The 21,656-nt window shown below is 28.3% G+C and overlaps 2 protein-coding genes across 3 annotated transcripts; one reads left to right on the top strand and one right to left on the bottom strand.

The window, feature by feature from the left end:
- Positions 1-1,147: 1,147 nt before the first annotated feature.
- LOC135931954 (F-box/LRR-repeat protein 2-like) lies at positions 1,148-18,087 on the top strand. Of its 2 annotated transcripts, XM_065469274.1 has the most exons (5): positions 1,148-1,381; positions 1,997-2,160; positions 15,937-16,023; positions 16,247-16,361; positions 17,838-18,087. In XM_065469274.1, exons 1-5 carry the CDS (start codon positions 1,163-1,165, stop codon positions 17,967-17,969), a joined length of 717 nt encoding a protein of 238 aa, XP_065325346.1. In that variant the 5' UTR covers positions 1,148-1,162; the 3' UTR covers positions 17,970-18,087. The 2 variants fall into 2 exon arrangements, with proteins under 2 accessions (XP_065325346.1, XP_065325347.1); XM_065469275.1 differs by lacking the exon at positions 15,937-16,023.
- On the bottom strand, positions 11,776-13,796 carry LOC135922197 (uncharacterized). Its single transcript, XM_065456620.1, has 3 exons — positions 13,730-13,796; positions 12,710-12,809; positions 11,776-12,664 (listed from the first exon to the last, which is right to left on the bottom strand). The coding sequence occupies exons 1-3, from the start codon at positions 13,739-13,741 to the stop codon at positions 12,282-12,284; spliced, it is 495 nt and encodes a 164-aa protein (XP_065312692.1). The 5' UTR covers positions 13,742-13,796; the 3' UTR covers positions 11,776-12,281.
- Positions 18,088-21,656: the final 3,569 nt, after the last annotated feature.

The raw sequence follows: 21,656 nt of genomic DNA, 5'->3' as shown, positions 1-21,656 counted from the left end.
AAAATTATAAAATATCTTAATTATAAATATACCCCATCTTTGACAAACTATGTTTGCAGGATGTGAAATCGATATTTGATAATAGTATGAGACATGATAATGCCTTTTTAAAAATATCATATCATAAATATTCATATTTTTCATTAAATCTGTAAATATTTTTAATTTATAAAAAGTAATTAAACTATGTCAATCATTGTTAATCAAATATCTGACACTTGTAGTATTGATTTTTTTTATTAATTGTGATAGTAACCTATTTAATAAATCAAAGCAAATATTTATAAAACTATTAGATCATACAATCATGAGAGGGAATAATAGAGCTCTTCTATATCTTATACACTTCTCTTTTTATAGACAAATACAAATGTTATTACCAAATGTTACCATTTTATAAATTCATCCGGTTTGCAGAGGCCAAGCTTTTAGCCCTGGCTTGATTGAAAAAAATTTATTTTCAAGCTGAGTTGACCTGAGATTTTTATGGCCCCGCCTGAATTTTATTTTTGATGATTTTTGCAAATTGTTTAAATTGGAAATATGAATAGATAATGAATATCAAACACTCCATTACATGATTTTCAAACTGATTATTTATATTTATTTTTTTTAATTAGCTCGGCCTAGATTTTTAAAATCATATCATTTTAAGGTTTACAGGCTGGGTTCTATGCCAGGCCTACAGGTCTAAGAAATTTATTGAAAATAGTTATTTTTTATAATTATATATCTTGTGAATTATGCAATAAATTTTAAATATGAGAAATATTTTTTGTTATATTTTAATTATTAATATGATACATTATTTAATTTGTGCTAATATACCAATAATACATTAAGCGATTTGTACCAATATGAAATTATTTGATTCAAAATTTACAAATTGAATATGAATATCTCAGGATTTCTCGATGCCAACCCTTTATAAATGATCACTTCAGTGTTTATATCATTAATTTAGTGGATGGATCAATGCAATGATAATAAACATTTATAATTGATTTAGACTATAATTGTCATTGAGCTTCAAATTTCTCAAAATCATAGGCGCCTGCATAAATACTTGCTATTAAGGTTGTAGTTTTGGACATAAGTTGTTTTTCCAATTTTAAGATTTTACATCTTATTTACTCAATTGGTTATACTAATAATACTGATTATGAATATTTATTATAAATATAAATTCGATATCACTATCCTAAGTGGCATCAGTGCATTAGCCAAAGAAAGAGGCCAAACATTAATTAAATTAGAAGTTGATGGATCTTATATATCCGATAAATCCATATCTGATATCTCAAAGAGTTGTAAAAAACTTGAAATTCTATTATTTCATACGGCATGTAAATTGACTGATGTAGCTTTGGAATATATTCAGGTATAACCAATATTAACCCTGCATTCACTGTTCGCTCGAATTCGTGACAAATGCAAAATACGCTGTATTTTTTGTATTCGTCACACGAATTCCCGTTAACTGTGAATTCAGTCAGGGTATTCATCATTTTTACATTAAGGGGTGTGAATATATTTTTTTTCAAATTTAATATTTGGTTGTTTTCTACCACACTAAAATGTTGCATGAATCGCATTCTGCCTATTTTGCATGATATCTAACCTGACCAATGCCTTAGATGATATGTGAATCCACTAAAAAAACAGAATATTAAAAATTTTTTAATTTTGTCAACACTCAATCTTGTTTTTTTTTAGTCGGCAATTCAAAACACGTTTTTAGTTACTCAACATTCATTACAGTTAGAAAATCATATTATTTTGTCCACTCGTCAATGACTTCGTGCTAGCACTTATCAAATAGACGTTTTAAAAGTGTGCTCAAAAAAATAGGTTTTGCCTTGAACACGTTCAAATTAGAATTTAAACATTTCTAAGCATGCTTTTGTTCATTTGTTTACGATTTAAAAAAAGCATGAAAATAAACTTTTCACTTAATTTTATGCTTTAAAGTCATTATCAATTATTTTATTTATAGAATGTAAAGACTCTGAAACACCTAAAATTTGCTAGGTGCAAAAAATTTACCGAAATTGGCTTTCTCAGCTTTTTCGACTCAAATCATATGGATCGGCTGGAGGCCATTGACTTTTCGGAATGCAAAGCTTTTACCGATCTTGTCGCCGAGCGGATGAGTTTTAAGTTTTTTTTTATTGATTATTTATATTTTTTTAAAAAAAATTAGACCTAGATCATATCAGAGGGTTCTCGTATTAAATTGAGCGTTTGCTAGCCATTATAAAAAAGAGTTAAAACGATAAATATATGGTTAGAAATTATACAGAGAAAACAAACTATTTTGCTTTTTTTTAAAAAAAAATAATTTAGACGAAAAAAAACGTTTAACAATTTTCAGTTATACATTTAAAATACATTATTTGAGAAGAAAAATCATCGCCGGGGTGGCCTAATGGGTAAGATGTAGGCTTGGAAACACGAGCATGAACAAGGACGCGGGTTCAATCCTGGTAAGAACCATAAAAACTTTCAAGTTTTTCTTCGATGACTGACGTGTAAAGACATATGGTATGATGAATTTCGGAGCTTAGAGATGACACCCCGGTCACCGACAGGCCTGGACAGCCGGGTGCTAAGGATACCTGTCCAATAAACAAAATGAAGGACACAAATGAAAATATGAATATGAAAGCTAGGGCGTTCCCTCCATGCGACGCGCAGGGTGTAGACCTCCATCCTGTGAAAAATAAAGTAAAGGTCAAAGCAAAGAAGACAAGACTGGCAAGTTTGAATATTGGTACGCTTAAAGGTAAGACGAGAGAATTGGCATCAATGTTGAACAGGAGAAAAGTTGATATAGCGTGCATACAAGAGACGAAATGGAAAGGACAGAAGACTTTGATGATTGGAGATGGGTATAAATTGTACTATAATGGACTTGTTAGCAATAGGAACGGTGTCGGCATCATCCTCAGTCAAGATCTAACCTCCTCAGTTGTAGAAGTCAACAGGATCTCTGATAGACTAATGAAGATAAAACTCTGCATTGGTCAATCAATACTACACATCCTATCAGTATATGCTCCTCAAACGGGTTGCAAGGAAGAAGAGAAAGATGACTTTAGAGCTATCCTTGATGAAGCCGTAATGGAAATCCCTAAGGATGACCTAGTCATAATTGGTGGTGACTTAAATGCGCATGTGGGGAAAGCAAGAGATAGCTACAAAAGGCATCATGGTGGTTTTGGATACGGAGAAAGAAATGATGAAGGAGAGCACGTACTGAAATTTGCGCAAGCCTTCGACCTTGCCTTAACCAACACCTACTATAGGAAAAAAGATAGTCATTTAATAACATATGAAAGTGGTACTAGGAAAACACAGATAGATTACATGCTAATCTCTCGCAGAAGATTAAAAGATGTAATAGACTGCAAAGTCATCCCAGGAGAAGATATCGCCGCGCAACACAAGCTACTAATCATGGATTTACAAATCTCAAATAAATCCACTCAAAATAAGATAAAACTGGAACCATGCATCAAATGGGGCAAATTAAAAACAATGACAGATGCCTTTGCAATCAATGCAAACATTGAAACAATAAATTGCTCACAAGTCAGTGAAAAAATATGGACAGACCTTTCATCCAGATTAATAGACACTGCAAAATTGACGCTAGGCTTGACAAGAGGAGGCAACAAATCACACAAAGAACTATGGTGGTGGAATCAAGAGGTACAAACCACTATACAGGAGAAAAAAGCCCTTTATAAAATATGGTACAAATCCAAAAATGCAGATGACAAGTCAAGATACAAAAAATCCAAGAGATTAGCTACAAAGGCGGTGGCTAGGGCCAAATCTATGGCATACGATGACATGTACGAAGATCTACATACCAAAGAAGGGCAAAATAAAATATACAGATTAGCCAAACAGCGAGAAAAGAACTCTAGGGATATAAACGGAGCTCCGAAAGTAATCAAAAATAAAGATGGGAAATTGATAATAAAGGAAAAAGAAATAATGAATAGATGGAAAGAATATTTTCAGGAGCTTCTCAACTTTAATTCCCACATATTGCATCTCGACGAACACTCCCCTTGTCAGAACCTTGTACAACCTATAACAGAACAAGAAATAATCACATGCCTCAAGCATATGAAAAACAACAAAGCTAGGGGTCCAGACGATATTCCAATAGAAAGCCTTAAAGCACTAGGAGATGATGGAATACATCTCCTCACAAATCTGTACAATAAAATACTTGGAAATGAAGAGGTCCCCCAAAAATGGAGGCAGAGCTATCTAGTTCCTATCTTCAAAAATAAAGGGGATCCACACAATTGTCAAAATTACAGGGGCATAAAACTAATGTCACACTGTCTAAAACTATACGAAAAAATAATAGAAAAAAGATTAAGAGATATAATCGAAATAGGAGAGACACAGTTTGGCTTTATGCCTGGAAGATCAACAACCGATGCTATCCATGCAATTAGGCAAATGAGTGAAAAATACAGGGAAAAGAACAAAAAGCTACACATGGTCTTTCTCGATCTAGAAAAGGCCTTTGATAGAATCCCAAGAAAACTTATCTGGTGGGCGCTACGCCACAAAAAAGTTCCAGAAAAATATATAAGAATAATAGAGGATATGTATATGGGACATACAACAATGGTCCGTAGCACAACAGGTACTTCAGCAGGCTTTACAATAGCCGAAGGAGTTCATCAAGGGTCGGCTCTCAGCCCACTTCTCTTCATTACAGTAATAGATGTATTAGCACAGTCTATACCTCAAACAGTCCCGTGGAATATGATATTTGCAGATGATATTGTGATACTTGCCGAATCCAAGGATGAAATGAAAGAAAGGTTAGTGAATTGGATAAATATCCTAGAAAGCACGGATTAAAAGTAAATAGAGAAAAGACGGAGTATATGGTGATAGGAGGAGATGAAACGGAGAGTATTAATATAAATGATTGGCAGATATCCGCAATTGAAAGCTGCAAATATTTGGGCTCCACTATACAAACAAACGGCACAATAGAAAAAGAGATAAAGAATAAGATTAATCAAGGGTGGTTAAAGTGGAGATCTTTATCTGGAGTGCTATTTGACAAAAGAATCCCACACAAATTAAAGGGAAAAATTTACAGTTCCATAGTACAACCAACTATTCTATATAGTTCGGAAACATGGCCAACCAAAGAATCAGACGAGAGAAGTCTACAAACTATGGAGATGAGAATGCTGAGGATGATTGCTGGGGTAACAAGAAAGGATAAGGTGCGCAGTACAAGAATACTAAATAGTTTAAAGGTAGTGCCCATTAAGACTAAGTTAATGGTAAACAGACTTAGGTGGTATGGGCACACAATGAGAAGGCCTATGAACTACATAGGAAATAAAGTTGAAAGATTGGAAGTGATGGGCAAACGTAAAAGAGGAAGGCCAAAACTTCAATGGGGCCATAAAGTTAGAGCCAATATAAAGAAGTATAAAATAGATAAAAGAGATTGTACGAATAACATAAAGTGGAGAGAGATGTTGAAGGAGCTTACCACCAGAAAAGGTGAAAGCTAAAGAGAAAAAAAAAAAAAAAAAAAAAAATTTGAGAAGAAAAATCGCAAAACACAAACACTTTAATTTGGATGTACTATACTAATGCTTGCAATTTGCAAATTAAACAGAAATGTTTAGCGTTGTTTTTTTTATCGAACGATTTTATAGGTTAACAAAAAGAAATGATTAAAACAAACTATTTTGCGTTTTTTCAATGCAAAAACACGAAAAAAAATCAATATTGACTTGGAAAATATTTTTTTAAAAGAAATTTCCCGATTTTTTCCCAAATTTCTTGGGAAATTTACATCCCAGGTTTTAACCCATATCTAATTAGCATATAATTTACATTAATTAATTAATTTTAAACACCAGGCCTTGGCTTAGACCAAGAATCAGTAAATATTAACCCTTCATTGTACAGGTGAGACTATGCAGACCCCAGTCAATTTAAAAACGTTTACTTAAAATTTTTAGATATTTTTGCCTGAATCTTTTAGTAGCTTGACATTTTTAAATAACTATATGTGTGCAAAATTAGTTTTCATTTTTTTCAATGTTCAAAGGTTATAAGGGTTTTTTGGAGATTGAGATCACATAGACCCCACCTGTTTTTCCTTATAACTTTCTTTCATCTGTTTTAACATTCACACATCATAAATAAATACTTATATATATATATATCATTTTTATTAATTAAAAGTTATATTTGAACCTAAGATAAACATTTCTACATTATCAGTTTTATTTATATATTTTTTGATATCACATTGTAACATTTTCAAATAATTTGTAACTTTTTTGTCTCCCTTGACAAAAGTTATATAATGATAAAATAATAAATTATTAGGGCTGTGCCGATCCATATATTCACCGATCCGATCCGATATTGGTTCAAAACCGATTCGATATTTATATTGATTTTTACCACCCCTCTTTGAACCAAATGTAATTAAGAAATCAATATTTTTTATGCTAAAAAATTATGCAATTAATTTAATTTTTTTATTTTAACAATAATTTAAAAAAAATTATATTATAATAGATAAAATAAATATAATAATTTATTAGATTTTTTAAAATAAATATAAGAGCCTCTAGATTTTCAGGCAAAAGATCAGAATATTTCCAAATATTAGTTTTATTAAGAATGGCTGATATTGTTGGCTGACTTTCAGGGCTCTTTTTTTAATAAATTTGATTTGTTTTTTCGAATATTTCTCGTTCTTTTTGTATTAGCTTTTCGAATTCCGTTTGATGGAATCGCTTTAAATGTTTCCGAATATTTGTTATATTAAATGAATTTCATTATTCCTCCGTGAAATTAGAATTCTACAGATAACGCATTTTGCAAAATTCTCTTTATCTTTATCAAAATATTTCCATAATTCAGAAACCATATTTAAAATAATTCTTTTATTTAAAGTATAAATAATAAAATTGGTATTATTTTTTAAAAAAATTAAAAATAAAACTTTGGGTGTTTCTTTCTATTTTTATAAAAAAACTTTTAAAATTTATTTAAAAAAATAAATAACATTTGGGGTTTGACTAAACTGCGAATGCTAAGGTAAACTGCGAATGCTTAGGTAAAAATTTTATATATGTAGTGAGATCCATTTTCCTATGATATAAATAACTTATAAAAAATTAAATGTTTAGATATATTCAATAATAAAGAAATATACATTAATAGTTGAATTATCTTTTATCTCATAATAAATCGTTTAATATAATTATATTAAAAATGGCGTATTATTATTTTATAAAAAAAATTATTTTTTGTTTTATTATATTTTAATATTGTATTTAATTAAAAAGTAAGCTAAATTTCTATATTATCTATCATTCGACAAACACCTAGCATAAAAATGTATATAATGTATAAAGATTTACCATTTTTAGGGGAAATATAAAATTTAGATAAGGGATTCCGGTAATTTATAAATGTCGTTATATTTTATTTGTAAAATGATATATTGGTTTTAAGTATAGAATGGAGAGGGGGGGGGATTGGTGTATTTGTTCGAATTTTCAGTTGATTTCGAAAGACTTTGATTTGCTATTCTGAGATATAATAACTTGGGGTTTTAACGTCGGCTAATATCTAATGAGAATTGTTGGTGGGTTAAGCGTCCATGTATTTCTTTTTCTACAAATTTTGTTTTGTTAAGTCAATCGTTAAAGTAATATAATTTGATTGTTTAAATGACCATGAAAAGGGTCTTTGGATTTTGTAGCGAACTTTTGGTTGAGTGGCCCTAAAAAGGGCCATTGGATAAATTAATTCTGAAATAAATTAGTGCCTACTGGTTAATTTTTATGTAGGAACTATAATAACTAGGATCTAGTTCTATCTGATCTAGATCTTTTAGATTGACACGGTTTTTTAGATCCTGTAGGTTGAATTAATGTCAATCCACCACATGTCGAGGTAATTTTTTTTCGTTTATTTGTACTATGTGATTTAAGAACATTTAATATTATTTTTTTACGTTGATCGTCACTTATCTGGTCCCATTCATGACGAATTTTTGTCACATCATACTTTTTTGTTAAATAATAATTTCCCATAAAAATCTTTTTCTTGCGCTAAACTTAATTAATAAATTTTAATGACCATCATATGCACAGGTGTTGTAGAATCTCGGTTAAACTTTATTTTTAACACATTATTTAAAGATTCGCAGTTATTGTTAGTATAAAGATACGATATCACCTTATTTTTTAAAGGTAAAAAATAAATTATTTTTTAAATTGGCATCTATATGTTTCAATAATTTAATAAACTGTTTATCTCTACAATAATCTCGCAGTTTTTCAACCTTTTCTCTAAAGATTTTATCGCTTAATGAAAATACAAGTCCTTCTTTGCCAAAAATTTTAGTTACAATATCTTCCCTTGTCCTTGAATCCATTCCCTCTTTATCCTGTAAAAATAAGTTTAGATTCTTTTTCATATGATAGGTGCATAATATATGTGTAGAATTACTAAAATTCTTTCTTAACGAAGTTATTAAACCTAGCTCCTCATTGCTGCCGAATATAAGATTTTCAACATTTATTTTATTTTTTTTGAAGACGCCTTCCAAGTGCGAAAAGAAAATGTTAAAAGTTTCATAATCAGAGCTGCCATGCAAAAATATAGGATGATCCTGTGAATATTTAGACATGAGCACTTGATTCTTGAAAACTGTTGTCGTCACAAGCAAGGGACCTAAATTATAAGTTTTATCAACACATAATACTAGGAAAATCTTGAGAACATATATATTTAATATTATCTAACATTAAACTAGTATATAATATTAGCGAACATACTCTGCTGGGCTTATATCTTTTTTTTTTAATATTGGATATTTATGAATATTTTTTAGTAATTCATTTATCTGGTCAGAAAAATTTTTCAAATAACAAGAATCATTTTTATGCAATTCGTTAAATTGAATATTACGAATTTGTTTGATATCTCTGGGAGTAAAATAATTTTCTTCATTAGCTATTAAATCTTGGTACACGTCTTTTGGAGGCTGATGCACTACCTTTTCCTTAATTTGTCGCATTATACACACTGGGGTACGACTATAAACCCCCTGAGTAGTTTCTGTTGTTTCCATGTGGAAACAACCCTGGATATGTTCTTATGTATTCAACTATATATATAGATTGAATAAGATGAACTGAGATATTTAAATATTTATCTAAATGGCATATTCTTCTTTTATACGCAATTTTTCAATTTTGTATAATAACGATTTAAAATGACTAAATCCTGAGGATTTGGTTATGGTTTTGCTGCAATAAATATATGATTATATCGTTTTGTGGTGGACTTGCCAAATAAGCCATCCTTAATAACCATAGGACCACTGCTAATTGTATTATCATTGATATTTATACTATAATAATTTTTTGTTGTACCTGTGGATGTACCAGTCCACGCGTCACTATCATCGCTATACACTAATTTTTTACCCCTTTCTTTCAAAATCATATTCTATTTATTATTTATTGTAAATATAACATTGTTTTTGATACCGGTTGGTATTGATTCTAGAATATTTATGGGATTCAATAACATATTCATAATAATATCGGTGTCTAGAAAAGGTAGGTTGCTACTTGTAAATTTTAGATTAGTTAAATTTGTACTTTATATTTAATTTGCATAAAGAATTCTTTTGGATTTATTATTATAACGCGTGATAAAAATATTATATTTGAATAGTTATGAATATTAATTATGAAGATTGAAAAAAGTATAAAAAGGCCAATTTTTACCATACAAAATGATCTTTTATAATTATTAACTTTTTTGTATTTTATTTTATTAATCTTTTTTATTATTTTTACTTTTATAATTTTGTTAATTTGATAATGTTATAATTTTGAATAAAGGATTAGATTATGATTTTACTAACTTAATTTTTTTAATCTTTAATTTATATTAATTTATTTTGATTATGTTTTTATCTTATTATTTAATAAAGATTTAGTATCATTTTAGTTCTAACCTTTCTTATTTGACGAATATTATAGAAAAGTATATATAATCGAGGATATTAGTCCGATTTAGTATCATTTTAGTTCTAACCTTTCTTTATTTGACAACGATTCTAATCACTCAACCATTAAAAACATCCAAATGTTACATTGGTGTTGGAGAGCGGAGGAGACCGGCCCTTTACAATAATTCAGTCTAATTAACTCTGAAAGGAGATTCTAAATAAAGGGGGAAGGGGATGTATGAAATGACGATCGACACAAAGACAAAGAATTAGGTCAATGAAACATGGTGTCAATATCAATGGTCGTAATTCGAAAAAGAATAGAATTAGTCGTTTAAAAAAGGAATTCGTCACAAGAGATCGTTATACGTACAAGTGATCGATGTAGCTAAAAGAAATTCGTTATAAATTTTTATTAAAGATATACGGTTAACTATTATTTAAGTTGATAATATTTAGCAAAATATCAGGTTGTTGATTAACCAAAATCTTCATAAAGAGAAACGGCTTTTCGTCATTAGAAAATTTATGCCGCAATCGAGCTCAATTAGAGATAGGATTTTTATTTTGGATCAAAAGATACAAGAAATCATTATCGTATAAGAGATCTTAAGACAACGTGGATATCTGGACAAGCGACTAGGTAGAACAAGTGGTCAAGACGTTATGCTACAATCGTTAATCGTTGACTAATATAGCCAATTATTACCGAGACTTTAGTCTAATATACGGAAATCGACAATCATAGGAACAAGAATTCGTGAAAACAATCGTTTATCGCAGACCAATCAATTGTTTATCGAGATAAAGAGCTAATCGTGGATTACAAGAGAATGATAGAAAACAAGCTACGATAAATTGTAAAAAAAATTAAGACAGACTAGCAAAAAACAAGAGATGAAAAAGAAACTGGATGTCATCGATAATCGTTCATCAATTGTGGATAGTGGAAGACAGGCGTGTATCAAGTTCGTCAGTGGCCTACAGAGATAAAAAGCTGATCGTTGCACAGGGTGACAAGCGACAGAAGATAGAATTCAAAAATTTCAAGCGACAGTCGGATACAAACGGTCGTTCGAAACTAAGAATACTAGACAAGCAGCCTTCGTTAGAACTTAGAAGACAGCAAAGATTAAGAAGAATAAGTCGAGATCGAAAGAAGATTGATTATTCGCGGAATGTTGGGTCTAATTTAAGTAGGGAGGTGTTGTAAATTGTAAATTTTAGATTAGTTAAATTTGTACTTTATATTTAATTTGCATAAAGAATTCTTTTGGATTTATTATTATAACGCTTGATAAAAATATTATATTTGAATAGTTATGAATATTAGTTATAAAGAAGATTGAAAAAAGTATAAAAAGGCCAATTTTTACCATACAAAATGATCTTTTATAATTATTAACTTTTTTGTATTTTATTTTTTAATTTTTTTAATCTTTAATTTTAATTTATATTAATTTATTTTGATTATGTTTTTATCTTATTATTTAATAAAGATTTAGTATCATTTTAGTTCTAACCTTTCTTTTTGACGAATATTATAGAAAGATATATATAATCGAGGATATTAGTCTGATTTAGTATCATTTTAGTTCTAACCTTTCTTTATTTGACAACGGTTATAATCTCCCAATCCTTAAAAAACATCCAAATGTTACACTACTAACAATTGATGATAAATTAGTAATAGTTGGAGAATTATTGTTAACTGAAGATTGAAATATGAATGGTGAATCATTAAGGATAGCTGGCATCAAAACGGGTCTAGATGGGGAATTGATTAGAGGTTGAAAAATATGTGGAGGATTATTGTCTGCTGATGATGAAATATGTGATAAATGACTCATACTAGACAGGGATTTGATTGAAGGTGAGATAGGTGGAGAATCATTGTCAACAGAAATTGGAGAATCGAATAGTAAATCATCATCAGATAAAATAGTTGGTAAATAGCTAATAATAGGCAGATATTTGATTGGAGGTGGAAAAATATGTTGGGAATTATTTTCAACTAATGGAAATATAAATGATGCTACATCAATTCTAGGTGACAAATGACTAATAATTGGTGGAGGACTCGATGGTAATGATTGTAGGTAACAGAAATGATTTGGTTTAAAATTAATTTATCGGGGTAATTTAAACTCGACCACATAAAAACTAAGTTAATTGAACTTGTTCTTCATATACTTGTGTGGTATATGCGCTATACATCCCACGATTAGAATGGACGATAAGATTGAAATGCTTTTCCCAAAGCTGCACTTGATGCATAAAGATGCATCATTTGTGCCCAGCCTCCTACCATCAATGCATCATTTAAAATATGATTGTAATCAGTAGTGGAAATTCTTTCATCACTTATTCTTTTATTACTACTGTAAAATTTATCATCTATATCATAATACTTTCTATTAATTATTATTTCAATTGCTGTCAAGAGTCTCATGTAGAGATGTTCCTCCTCATGACCAAAAATTGCTAGAGACAAGCAACGATAAAAACAATTGCCATCCCCAATAACTTTTCTAGGCGAATAATCTTCTAAAAGATGCCCCTGAAATGATTTTAACAACCTTTGAGAAATAAGGTCTTCCTCCCCAACTAAAAAATTATCATTACATTTAGTTGATAAATTGTAATGTAAACTGATAAGGCTCAATTCATTTACTGCTGAATTATTTGAAAAATTATTCTGTAATCTAAGCAATGAAGAGCATGACTTCACATCTATCTTCTCCATCATTGCCTTTTTGAAATAAGATTAATAATTAAAATTAAATATATTTATTCTTTCTGATCATTTAAAGATAAAGGTCAACAAAATTAGACTGTTAACACTTTATAATTATTTGTTTTATACTGCTCAATCATTGATCATAATATCAATTGTAATCAGAGTTGTGCAGTACCACAATTATTTTATATCTAAAATACAAGATACAAACTTTTGACATTTTTAATAAGATACTAGTATCTGTATCTAAGATCCTTTATTCTGAAAAAAATCTTGCATCTTTTTCATTTTAATTTTCTTGGCAAAAGATACAGATACTTTTTAATATTCATATTTAAAATTTTACATATCACAGCATATATCTTATTTTCTTCAAGAATATTGTATTAATTTCCTTATTCTTTTCTGCCATATTTAAAATATATCGACGACCAAAATTAACTGAAAAATTTACAACTTATATTAAGATAAATGGATATAAATAACCCAATGAAATTAGTAAAGATTACATTTTATATATAAATGCAGGGATCAAAACTGAACCTGAAGCACTGAACCTTTATATTTATTCTAAAAGGTCTAATACTAAATTATTTGATAATTTTGATTATCTTATAAAATAATAAATATATTTTAAATACTCTTTTACAAATTAATATTTCAACTCCCATTAAAAATACTAGTTTCCCTATCTATAAGAATGGGCTATTACTGATATTAAAATGCCTGATATATTAACTCATCATTAAATATTTTATTAATTATTGTAAATATTTATTCTTACTAAATGAATATGTTATGTTCTTCACAAATAAATAGTAAAAACTATATTTTATAAACTATTCTAATTTTATTTTGAATTTTGAAAAAAAATACTAGTATCTGTATCTAAGATTAATTTTTTCACATCTGTATCTAGATTATTTTCTTACGTGATTATCCATTTCTGATTGAATATACTAAGATATATGACGACTAGAAAAAAATCTATTGTTATAGAGGTAAAAAAAGGTAAATGAATGAATGGCATCATGTGAAATATTTATATAAATATGATTATAATTATATAAATATAAATATGATTATAATTATATAAATATAAATATGATTATAATTATATAAATATAAATTAATCATTTACTATAATATTTAGATAAATCAAGATAAATAATATTTAATTATTTTATTTAAATAGTAAATTGGTATTATTGAATATCATTTGACACAAAATAATATTTTATATAGTAATATTAACAATATACTTTACCGGCATGATTTTGTTTTAAATATTATACATAGCCCTCCACCATGCGTATTATGATAATTTAGCTTATTAAAATGAATCTTTAATTTATTTATATTATTTAAATATATTATTATTTATCCTTAAAAGATATACTAACAAATGTGATTATTTTTTAAATTGACATATTAATGAAATTTACTATTAAAAAAAAAAAATTCTGATATATAACACTTTTAAATGTTAATATTTTTTTATAATAGTATTTTATAATAATACACGCCAACTTGCGGATTTAATATTATTGGAATTTAATATTTAATTATTAATATCTTTAATATAATTATATTAAAAGATTTAAACGATTTATTATGAGATAAAAGATAATTCAACTATTAATGTATATTTCTTTATTATTGAATACATTTAAAAATTTAATTTTTTACAAGTTATTTATATCATAGGAAAATGGATCTCATTACAAATAAAAGATAATATATAAAATTTTTACCTAAACATTCGCAGTTTACCTTAGCATTCGCAGTATAGTCAAACCGTAACATTTGCATTGTTTAAAAAAAAATTATTTAGAAAATATTATGTAAAATAGAAACTCACTGAAACTCGGAAAAATTTATTATTTTTAAATATCTTTTATTTATTTTTAATAATTCAAAGTTTCATTACTCAAAAGTTTTAAGAATTGCATTTTTAGTAAAAGGATCAGATCGGGGTTTTTACAGGTATCGGCCCGATCCGATATTTTTGGAAAACGCTAAATATCGGTACCGATCTGATATTTAATATTGGCACAGCCCTATAAATTATTAAAATATCAGTTAAGATTAACTTTATTTAATATATTTTCAAATTAAGAAAGCTACAAATTAATTTGATTATAGTTTCTAAATTTGGGTCTGAGGGTATCCACCTTTTTGAGAGATTTTTTTCACCTGGGCAATGAAGGGTAAAACTGATACTTATATCTGCTCATCCATAAGATATCTATTTGATTTTCTACTCATTGCATAGTTATAAGTATCTGATTTGATTACATCGAAGGGTAGCTACCAATCCTTAGCTCTTACCTACTTTTGGGTAAAATTATCAAAACATTTATATAATATTGATTCAGGTTTCATACCGGTAAGGTGGATTGATTATATACGTTTCAAATTTACTCCTTCTTTTGCATAATATTCGGTTACGATTTGTTAAATTATAATAGTTAGGATTTCTGAGCTGCTTTGCTAACTACCCCTCATTCAGTTAGCGCGAATTCGCGGCTAAGAATAAAAAAATACAGCATATTTTATATACTCCGTCATGAATTCATGCTAATTGTGAATTCGGGTTTAAGGTATCTCTTTAATTTTTCTGGCCAACCAACGATTAATTGCGATAGCAAATCGTTGCTCTAGGAAAATTCTTTGGGTTGGTCTATCATTTCACTGATCTAGTTCTTTTCAAAATGTTTGAGCCTTGATACCAAAAGAGTGGAGCAGGATTTGGAAACTTGTTAAGATTTATCGAAAAAAAGAAGAAATAATTTTTTTAATAAAAATAAAATAATCTCCAAAAATATAATTCTAGAAAATTTCAAAAATTTATCATGCGTTTTCATTAAAATTTTGAAACTTATGAAAGTTATAATTTTTAAAAAAGATTTTGGAGTATATATTAAAATTGTATTAAACATTTATGAAATGTAATCAAATAAAGTGAAAAAAAATCGGCATATTGCATCCGCGTTTAATATAATACACTTGTAATAATAGATTTTATAGTTAATTGCGGTAAATTACATGATACGAATTATAATATATGAATCAAGCTGGCCTCAATTTCAAGAATCGTATATTTATTTTTTTAAAAAATTATTTAAATATGTTTTAGGCACAATGAAAGATTGAAAAAATTATACTTGAGTTTCTGTTGGGAAATGAGCGATGATGGATTTCAATTTATTCTCAATAATTGCCCGTAAAAATGTTTAATTAATTTTAATACTACTACTACCAATACTCATGATGAGTTGCAATTTTTTATTGCGCCCTCATTTTTGTTAAATTAGAGTTATTTGAAATAAAAAAACTAATTATTTATTTATTTTTATAAGAAAATCACTATATTTCGTTAAAATGATATTTTAGCCCGTTTTTTTTTTAAAAATAAATTTTAATTATATTTTTATTGCACTTTTAAGGAATCTCGAATTGTTAGAACTGGCGGGCCTCAATCGTTTGTCCTGGTTACACGTTCCCGATATACCTGTAAAATTGCCAAAATTGAAATATCTTGACTTGAGGCAATGCAACACAGTAAAAAAAAACCCTCCTACACGATTTTGTTATATTTTAGGGAGAGTCGCACAAATAACCACCATTTTAACCGATACGATTAGGGATCTGCATCAGGCCTAATTTTTCAAACCCTCCCATCCCTGCCCGAAATATTTTTTAAAAAAGTTTTGTCGGCCCGGCCCCCCGAATTTATTTAAATATAGAAAATAATTTTTATAATTACTCAAAATAAAAACATATTTTATATGGCATCTAATATTTTTATTTTACATAAAAAATTCAATATAAAATTGATAAATTTAGATATATTTAGAAAAACACGTATTTTTTAAAATTTATGAAGATTATTTTTCAATTCAGTATTGGTTAAAATTGAAAGTCTCAGCTAATACTGACCAAAACAGTGAGTATGGGCCTTTTCTGATTTTAGGTTATCTCTCAACTTGGCTTAATGTACCACATGATGACCTCATTATATTAATATACTTGAAAAAGAAACATATCTTATTCGTTAACAGTCAGCCCAAATTCGCGGCAAAGTATACATAGTATGTATTTTTGTTATTAGACGCGAATTCGCGCTGACTGTTAACGAGGAGTTATGCGGTAACTGCTATATTTAAGGTTTCTGGAACTTAATTTTTAAAAAAAATTCCACTCCTTTTTTATTTTTTCCTAAGGCTATGCCCAAATTTAATTACATGCATATTTTTTTTACTCGTTATTTACCCTAGCTATCGATCGAATTTAAAAAATTTTTAACTAGCTATTTTTCTAAATTTTGAAAATATTCATAAAAATTACAAAAGATTTACTTATAAAAACTTATTTTAAAATAATTTGATCAAAAAATCACTTCTTCAAAATATTCAAAGATTTTTTTTCAAACTTTGTTTTACATGTAAAAAAATAGAAAGGTAATCAAGTTGACAATTCGTAAGTTCACTGAATTTAACAGAGATAAAATTATCTTTTTTGGTCTCTGGGTTGAGCTATATTTTATAGGTTATAACCTTGAACATTTAATAGTTTTCTGTTAGAAATTTAGTTTAACCGTTTTTAGGTTGGCTCATTAGCAATTGTATAACCACCCCCCTCCCCTTCCTTGACTTCACAATGTCCACTGATAGGTGGAAAAGATTGTTCAGAACTCCAATAATAATAAATACATCTGATCAATCAGAAAAAGAAATATTTACCTTATCTGAGAAACATTTTTTAGGCTAAGGGGCATATCAGTGCATTCCAGCGTTTAGTAATGGTATTTAAAAAATACAATTAAACTATACAATAATTTTAAATATTTTATTACCTTAAAATATTTTCGGAATTAGTAGCGAAATATCGACATTTTTGGAATTGATATTTTTCAACGCTTCTTAATCTGGCTTGCTATCTTTTAACATTGTACGCTCGAACATTCTGGGGCCTTATATACATATCGTTTTTTTGTAAAACTGTCTATCTTTTTTAAAATGAAAAAAAAAACAATAGTGGATTGACGATGACATTGTCAAGATAGTGCACAAGATGCCAAATTTGATGGTAATAAACTTTTTAGGATACGAAGTATATCAAAAACCTGGTATCGGAATAATCCATAGCCCTTGCCGATTTTGTGAATAAAATTTATATTTTTAAATTTAAATATTCGAATTGATAATAATACATAATATTTATAACTAGCAAAAATAAAATTTTAAATAATAATTTCATTTAAATATATATATATGATATAGAAGATTAAAACTGTCATTAAAGGATGAATTTATCATTATAATTTATTTCAATTTGTAATTATTGTAAAAAAATTTCGGTAGCACTTGTGTGCGACAGGACTAAAAAGATAACAAAAATCGGATCGGGCAGCACTTTCGTGCCTCAGGTCATACTCTAAAAATAAAACAAAAATCTGACAAAACTTCCTTGCGTCAGGTTTTACTGTAAAAATAATAGCGTTAAGGTCGCTTACAGATAAGAGCCGCCTGACTTAAGAAGACTATGGGTAATCCACTTTTTATATTCAAGCCGCCTTACTTAATAGGATTTTGGTAATTCTTTTAACCCTTCGCGTTTATAATAATATATAAAGATAACATACAATTTAAAAAAATAATTTGTTTATTGATGCTACTTTTTCTTACAGATTATTTCCAAATACAAGTTTTTTATATATGCGACAGAATATTTAATTAATATTTCACAAATGGAGAAAAATAATATATATAATAATTTTAAACAAAATAATATGATTTTACCTTTTTTATGTCTTATATCTTGCACATTTTGAAAAATAAACTTATTAAATAATCTTCTCTAATTATAAAAATAAAATATATTATTCCTGCCTGATCAGGGTTTCGATCCGTTAAGTATAGCGGTTCGTTTTGGTTTTTAGTTTAAAACTTTATAAAGGTTTTCCATTTCGGTTTTTTTGAAAAAATTTATAGGTTCGGTTCGGTTTTTAAATTATAACGGTTCTTTTCGGTTTATTTCTGTTTTTATAAATTCAATTTTAAAAAAAAATTTATTCATAAACCATATATATTAATCTTAGATAAAAATTGTTATAAATTTATATTTTTATAATTTCTTATTAATTTAACCATGATAATCTAATAGATATTTTTATTAAACTTAGTAAATATAAATTAGACAAATTAATTTTTTCATAAATAAATTAGATAAAAACAAACATGTGCAAATACAATGAGGAATAAAATAAAGCATAAATATAATGAAATTTATACTATTTATATATAAAAAGAAATTTAGAACTGATAACAAAATATTTTCTAATATTTCAGGATTTAATTTAGTTCTCTGCTCAGAGAGTATAAACTTAAGGCAAGAAAATGCTTTCTCTACGGACACCTGCGTAGCTGGAACTGCTATTACAGTTATAGCTAATTTATAAAGTTCTGGCATATTATTCTTTAAATTTTCCCAATAATTCAAAAGATTAGTATTTATTTCTAATCTTTATATATTATCAAATGACCAAATTAGGTATTCTATTTCTATACATTTATTTTGCGACTTTAATACTTCAAAATCATCATCTTAATTATCTTTCGAATCTGAACACATGCATAGTATCTAGAATTTAAATTTTGTATTAAGTTCCAAGTTTTAGAAAGATGTTTTGGCGCTCTCTTTTTCTTCAAATGTTAAAAATACATTATATCTTGGGTTGAAATATATAGCTGAGCAAAAAACGTTATTTTTCAAATTTATTTCTTGTGCTCCCTAAATTATTAGCAAGTATTATTAAAAGCTAATTAATAACTATTATATATATATATATAAGAATAAACTTTAAATTTAGCTAAGAATATTTTTGTGTGATTTTAATATTATATCTTATCTAATTAACTGGTAATTTGCCTAATCTCTATTAAATTGAGTATTTAAAGTAAAAACAATAAAATTGGTATTGATTGATATGTTGATAATATAAAAAAAATTTAAATTACGTGATACGTGATAAAAGCGTTTTCGCCCTCTGGTTGTGGATACAACAGAGCTACGCTAGGTTTTCCTCAAAAATCCATCAAACTGGATAGTTAATTAAGGGGAGAAAGATGAGGAGCCTTTCACACGTTTGTGGGCAAGCCGCACGTACTTGTACGCGCAACAGTCCGAGAACTGTTGCTTAAACGTCTATAGGCTAATAAACAAAAAGAAATGGGCAAAAACAAAAGCCTATACCCCAGAACTGCAAAAATAATTTAATTACTTTAAGGGTGGGTGGTGGCTAATTTTAAGTTTAACATCTAATGTAAAGCCTTGATAATTACTATCAATAATTGAGAATGTGTTCATATCAATTTAGATTAGAGTTTATTCATGAAAATAAGAAAAAGCTAATGGGTTTACCGCAGATTGTTTGAATAGGTGAAAATTCCAGTGAATAGGCAAAAGCTAGACAGTAATAGGCTTATGACTATCCAGCAACAAACACCACACAACAAAGGTTTTTTTTTTATTTTCTTTTTCCAGAGAAACAAAAATACTCTATGGAGTGATAGATAGATTATAAAGCGGAAAAGGTCTTTGATAATGATAAAGATATGAGAGAAAGGAACTATGACGCAAAAATAGGGAACCAGCTCCGTAAGTTTAGGAAATGGAAAAGTAATTGTTGGTCAGGATCAACAAAAGGCATTATGGCTTGATTGTTATATGATAGTCTATTACTCATAGAAAGACTCTACCAACAAAAATTACAAAACCTCGCCGCCCCCTGATGACTGGTTTCTCCATAAATGAAATCAGAAATTGTCAAAGACTAAGAAAAACAAAGCTCCGGGACTAGATAATATCACAGCAGAAAAACCAAAAATAGCACTTATAACGATATCGCTACCTATTTGCCCTCTTTCAATAAAATATGGGAGAGCGGAACTACTGCAGTGGGATGGAACAAATCCTACCTAAGTAACTACCCAAAAAACTAAGACCATAGAAATTAAAGGGTTATTGAGCTATAGCCATCACATCCTGTTGCATGGAAAAAATTTTTATGGTTCACTCAAAAAAACCACAAGCGTATCACCTACACCGAATCTTCCCCCTAAAAATACATAAGTATATACAGGCCAAGAAAAGAAAAATACAGGAGCCAAAAATTAATTCAGAAAAATAATCATGCAAAAAGTAAGTACAAACCCCCTACTTCTTTACATTTGTAAATTATAGCAGAGCTATTGATAATGTTAACCATGCAGCTACGTTGGAAAAGGAAAGACCCCAATATCTTCCAGATCCAAAAAAACCACTAATACATGCTTGGATGCTTCGAAATCAATGACGAAGAAAATCCTCTACCTCCAAAGTAAAAAGGAGTAAAACAAGGCTAAAACTCTTGCCACACCTAAATAATTAAAAACAAAAGAGAAACGCTGAAAAAATTAACAGTTTTCCTCCTTTATTTTTCCCAAGAAAAAAACAAGTAACCACTTCAAAAACTTATAGTTAGAACAGGGTAAATGTAGTCACAATGTATTTAGGAAATATACTTAATAATAAAAGTGCTTAATAATAAAAGTAGTTGCAGAGAAGAAGAAAAACTAGAATACAAAGGCGAGTGGAAACTTTTTGACGTATACAAAAAGTATGGAAGATGAGAGAGAAATCGGTGGGGCGAACATGTTAGAAAAACCAAAGAAACTGGGGGAGAAAAAATAAATAAAAAATAAATTAAAAAAATAAAATAAAAGAAATAGATGACTATAAACAAATAAATGTCTCATGAACAAAAGAGGAACCCTCTACCCCAGAAACATTTCGAACTCAAAAACTATGGAAAAA

The sequence above is a fragment of the Gordionus sp. m RMFG-2023 genome, chromosome 1 (assembly GCF_954871325.1).
Source record: "Gordionus sp. m RMFG-2023 chromosome 1, tfGorSpeb1-WG-v2, whole genome shotgun sequence".
NCBI classification, from domain to species: Eukaryota; Metazoa; Nematomorpha; class Gordioida; order Chordodea; family Parachordodidae; genus Gordionus; species Gordionus sp. m RMFG-2023.
The sequence above is the reverse complement of the archived record's forward strand: the minus strand, read 5'-3'. Positions and strand labels throughout refer to the sequence as shown.

What these genes read in the sequence shown, in the direction of transcription:
- LOC135922197 (XM_065456620.1), bottom strand. An exon ending in AAATGAATTGAGCCTTATCA is followed by an intron (nt 12,665 to 12,709) that starts GTTTACATTACA and finishes ATAATTTTTTAG; the next exon opens with TTGGGGAGGAAGACCTTATT.
- LOC135931954 (XM_065469274.1), top strand. Translation starts at nt 1,163, where the DNA reads ATGAATATTTATTATAAATATAAATTCGATATCACTATCCTAAGTGGC. An exon ending in TAGCTTTGGAATATATTCAG is followed by an intron (nt 1,382 to 1,996) that starts GTATAACCAATA and finishes TTTTATTTATAG; the next exon opens with AATGTAAAGACTCTGAAACA. An exon ending in ACTTGAGGCAATGCAACACA is followed by an intron (nt 16,362 to 17,837) that starts GTAAAAAAAAAC and finishes AAAAAACAATAG; the next exon opens with TGGATTGACGATGACATTGT.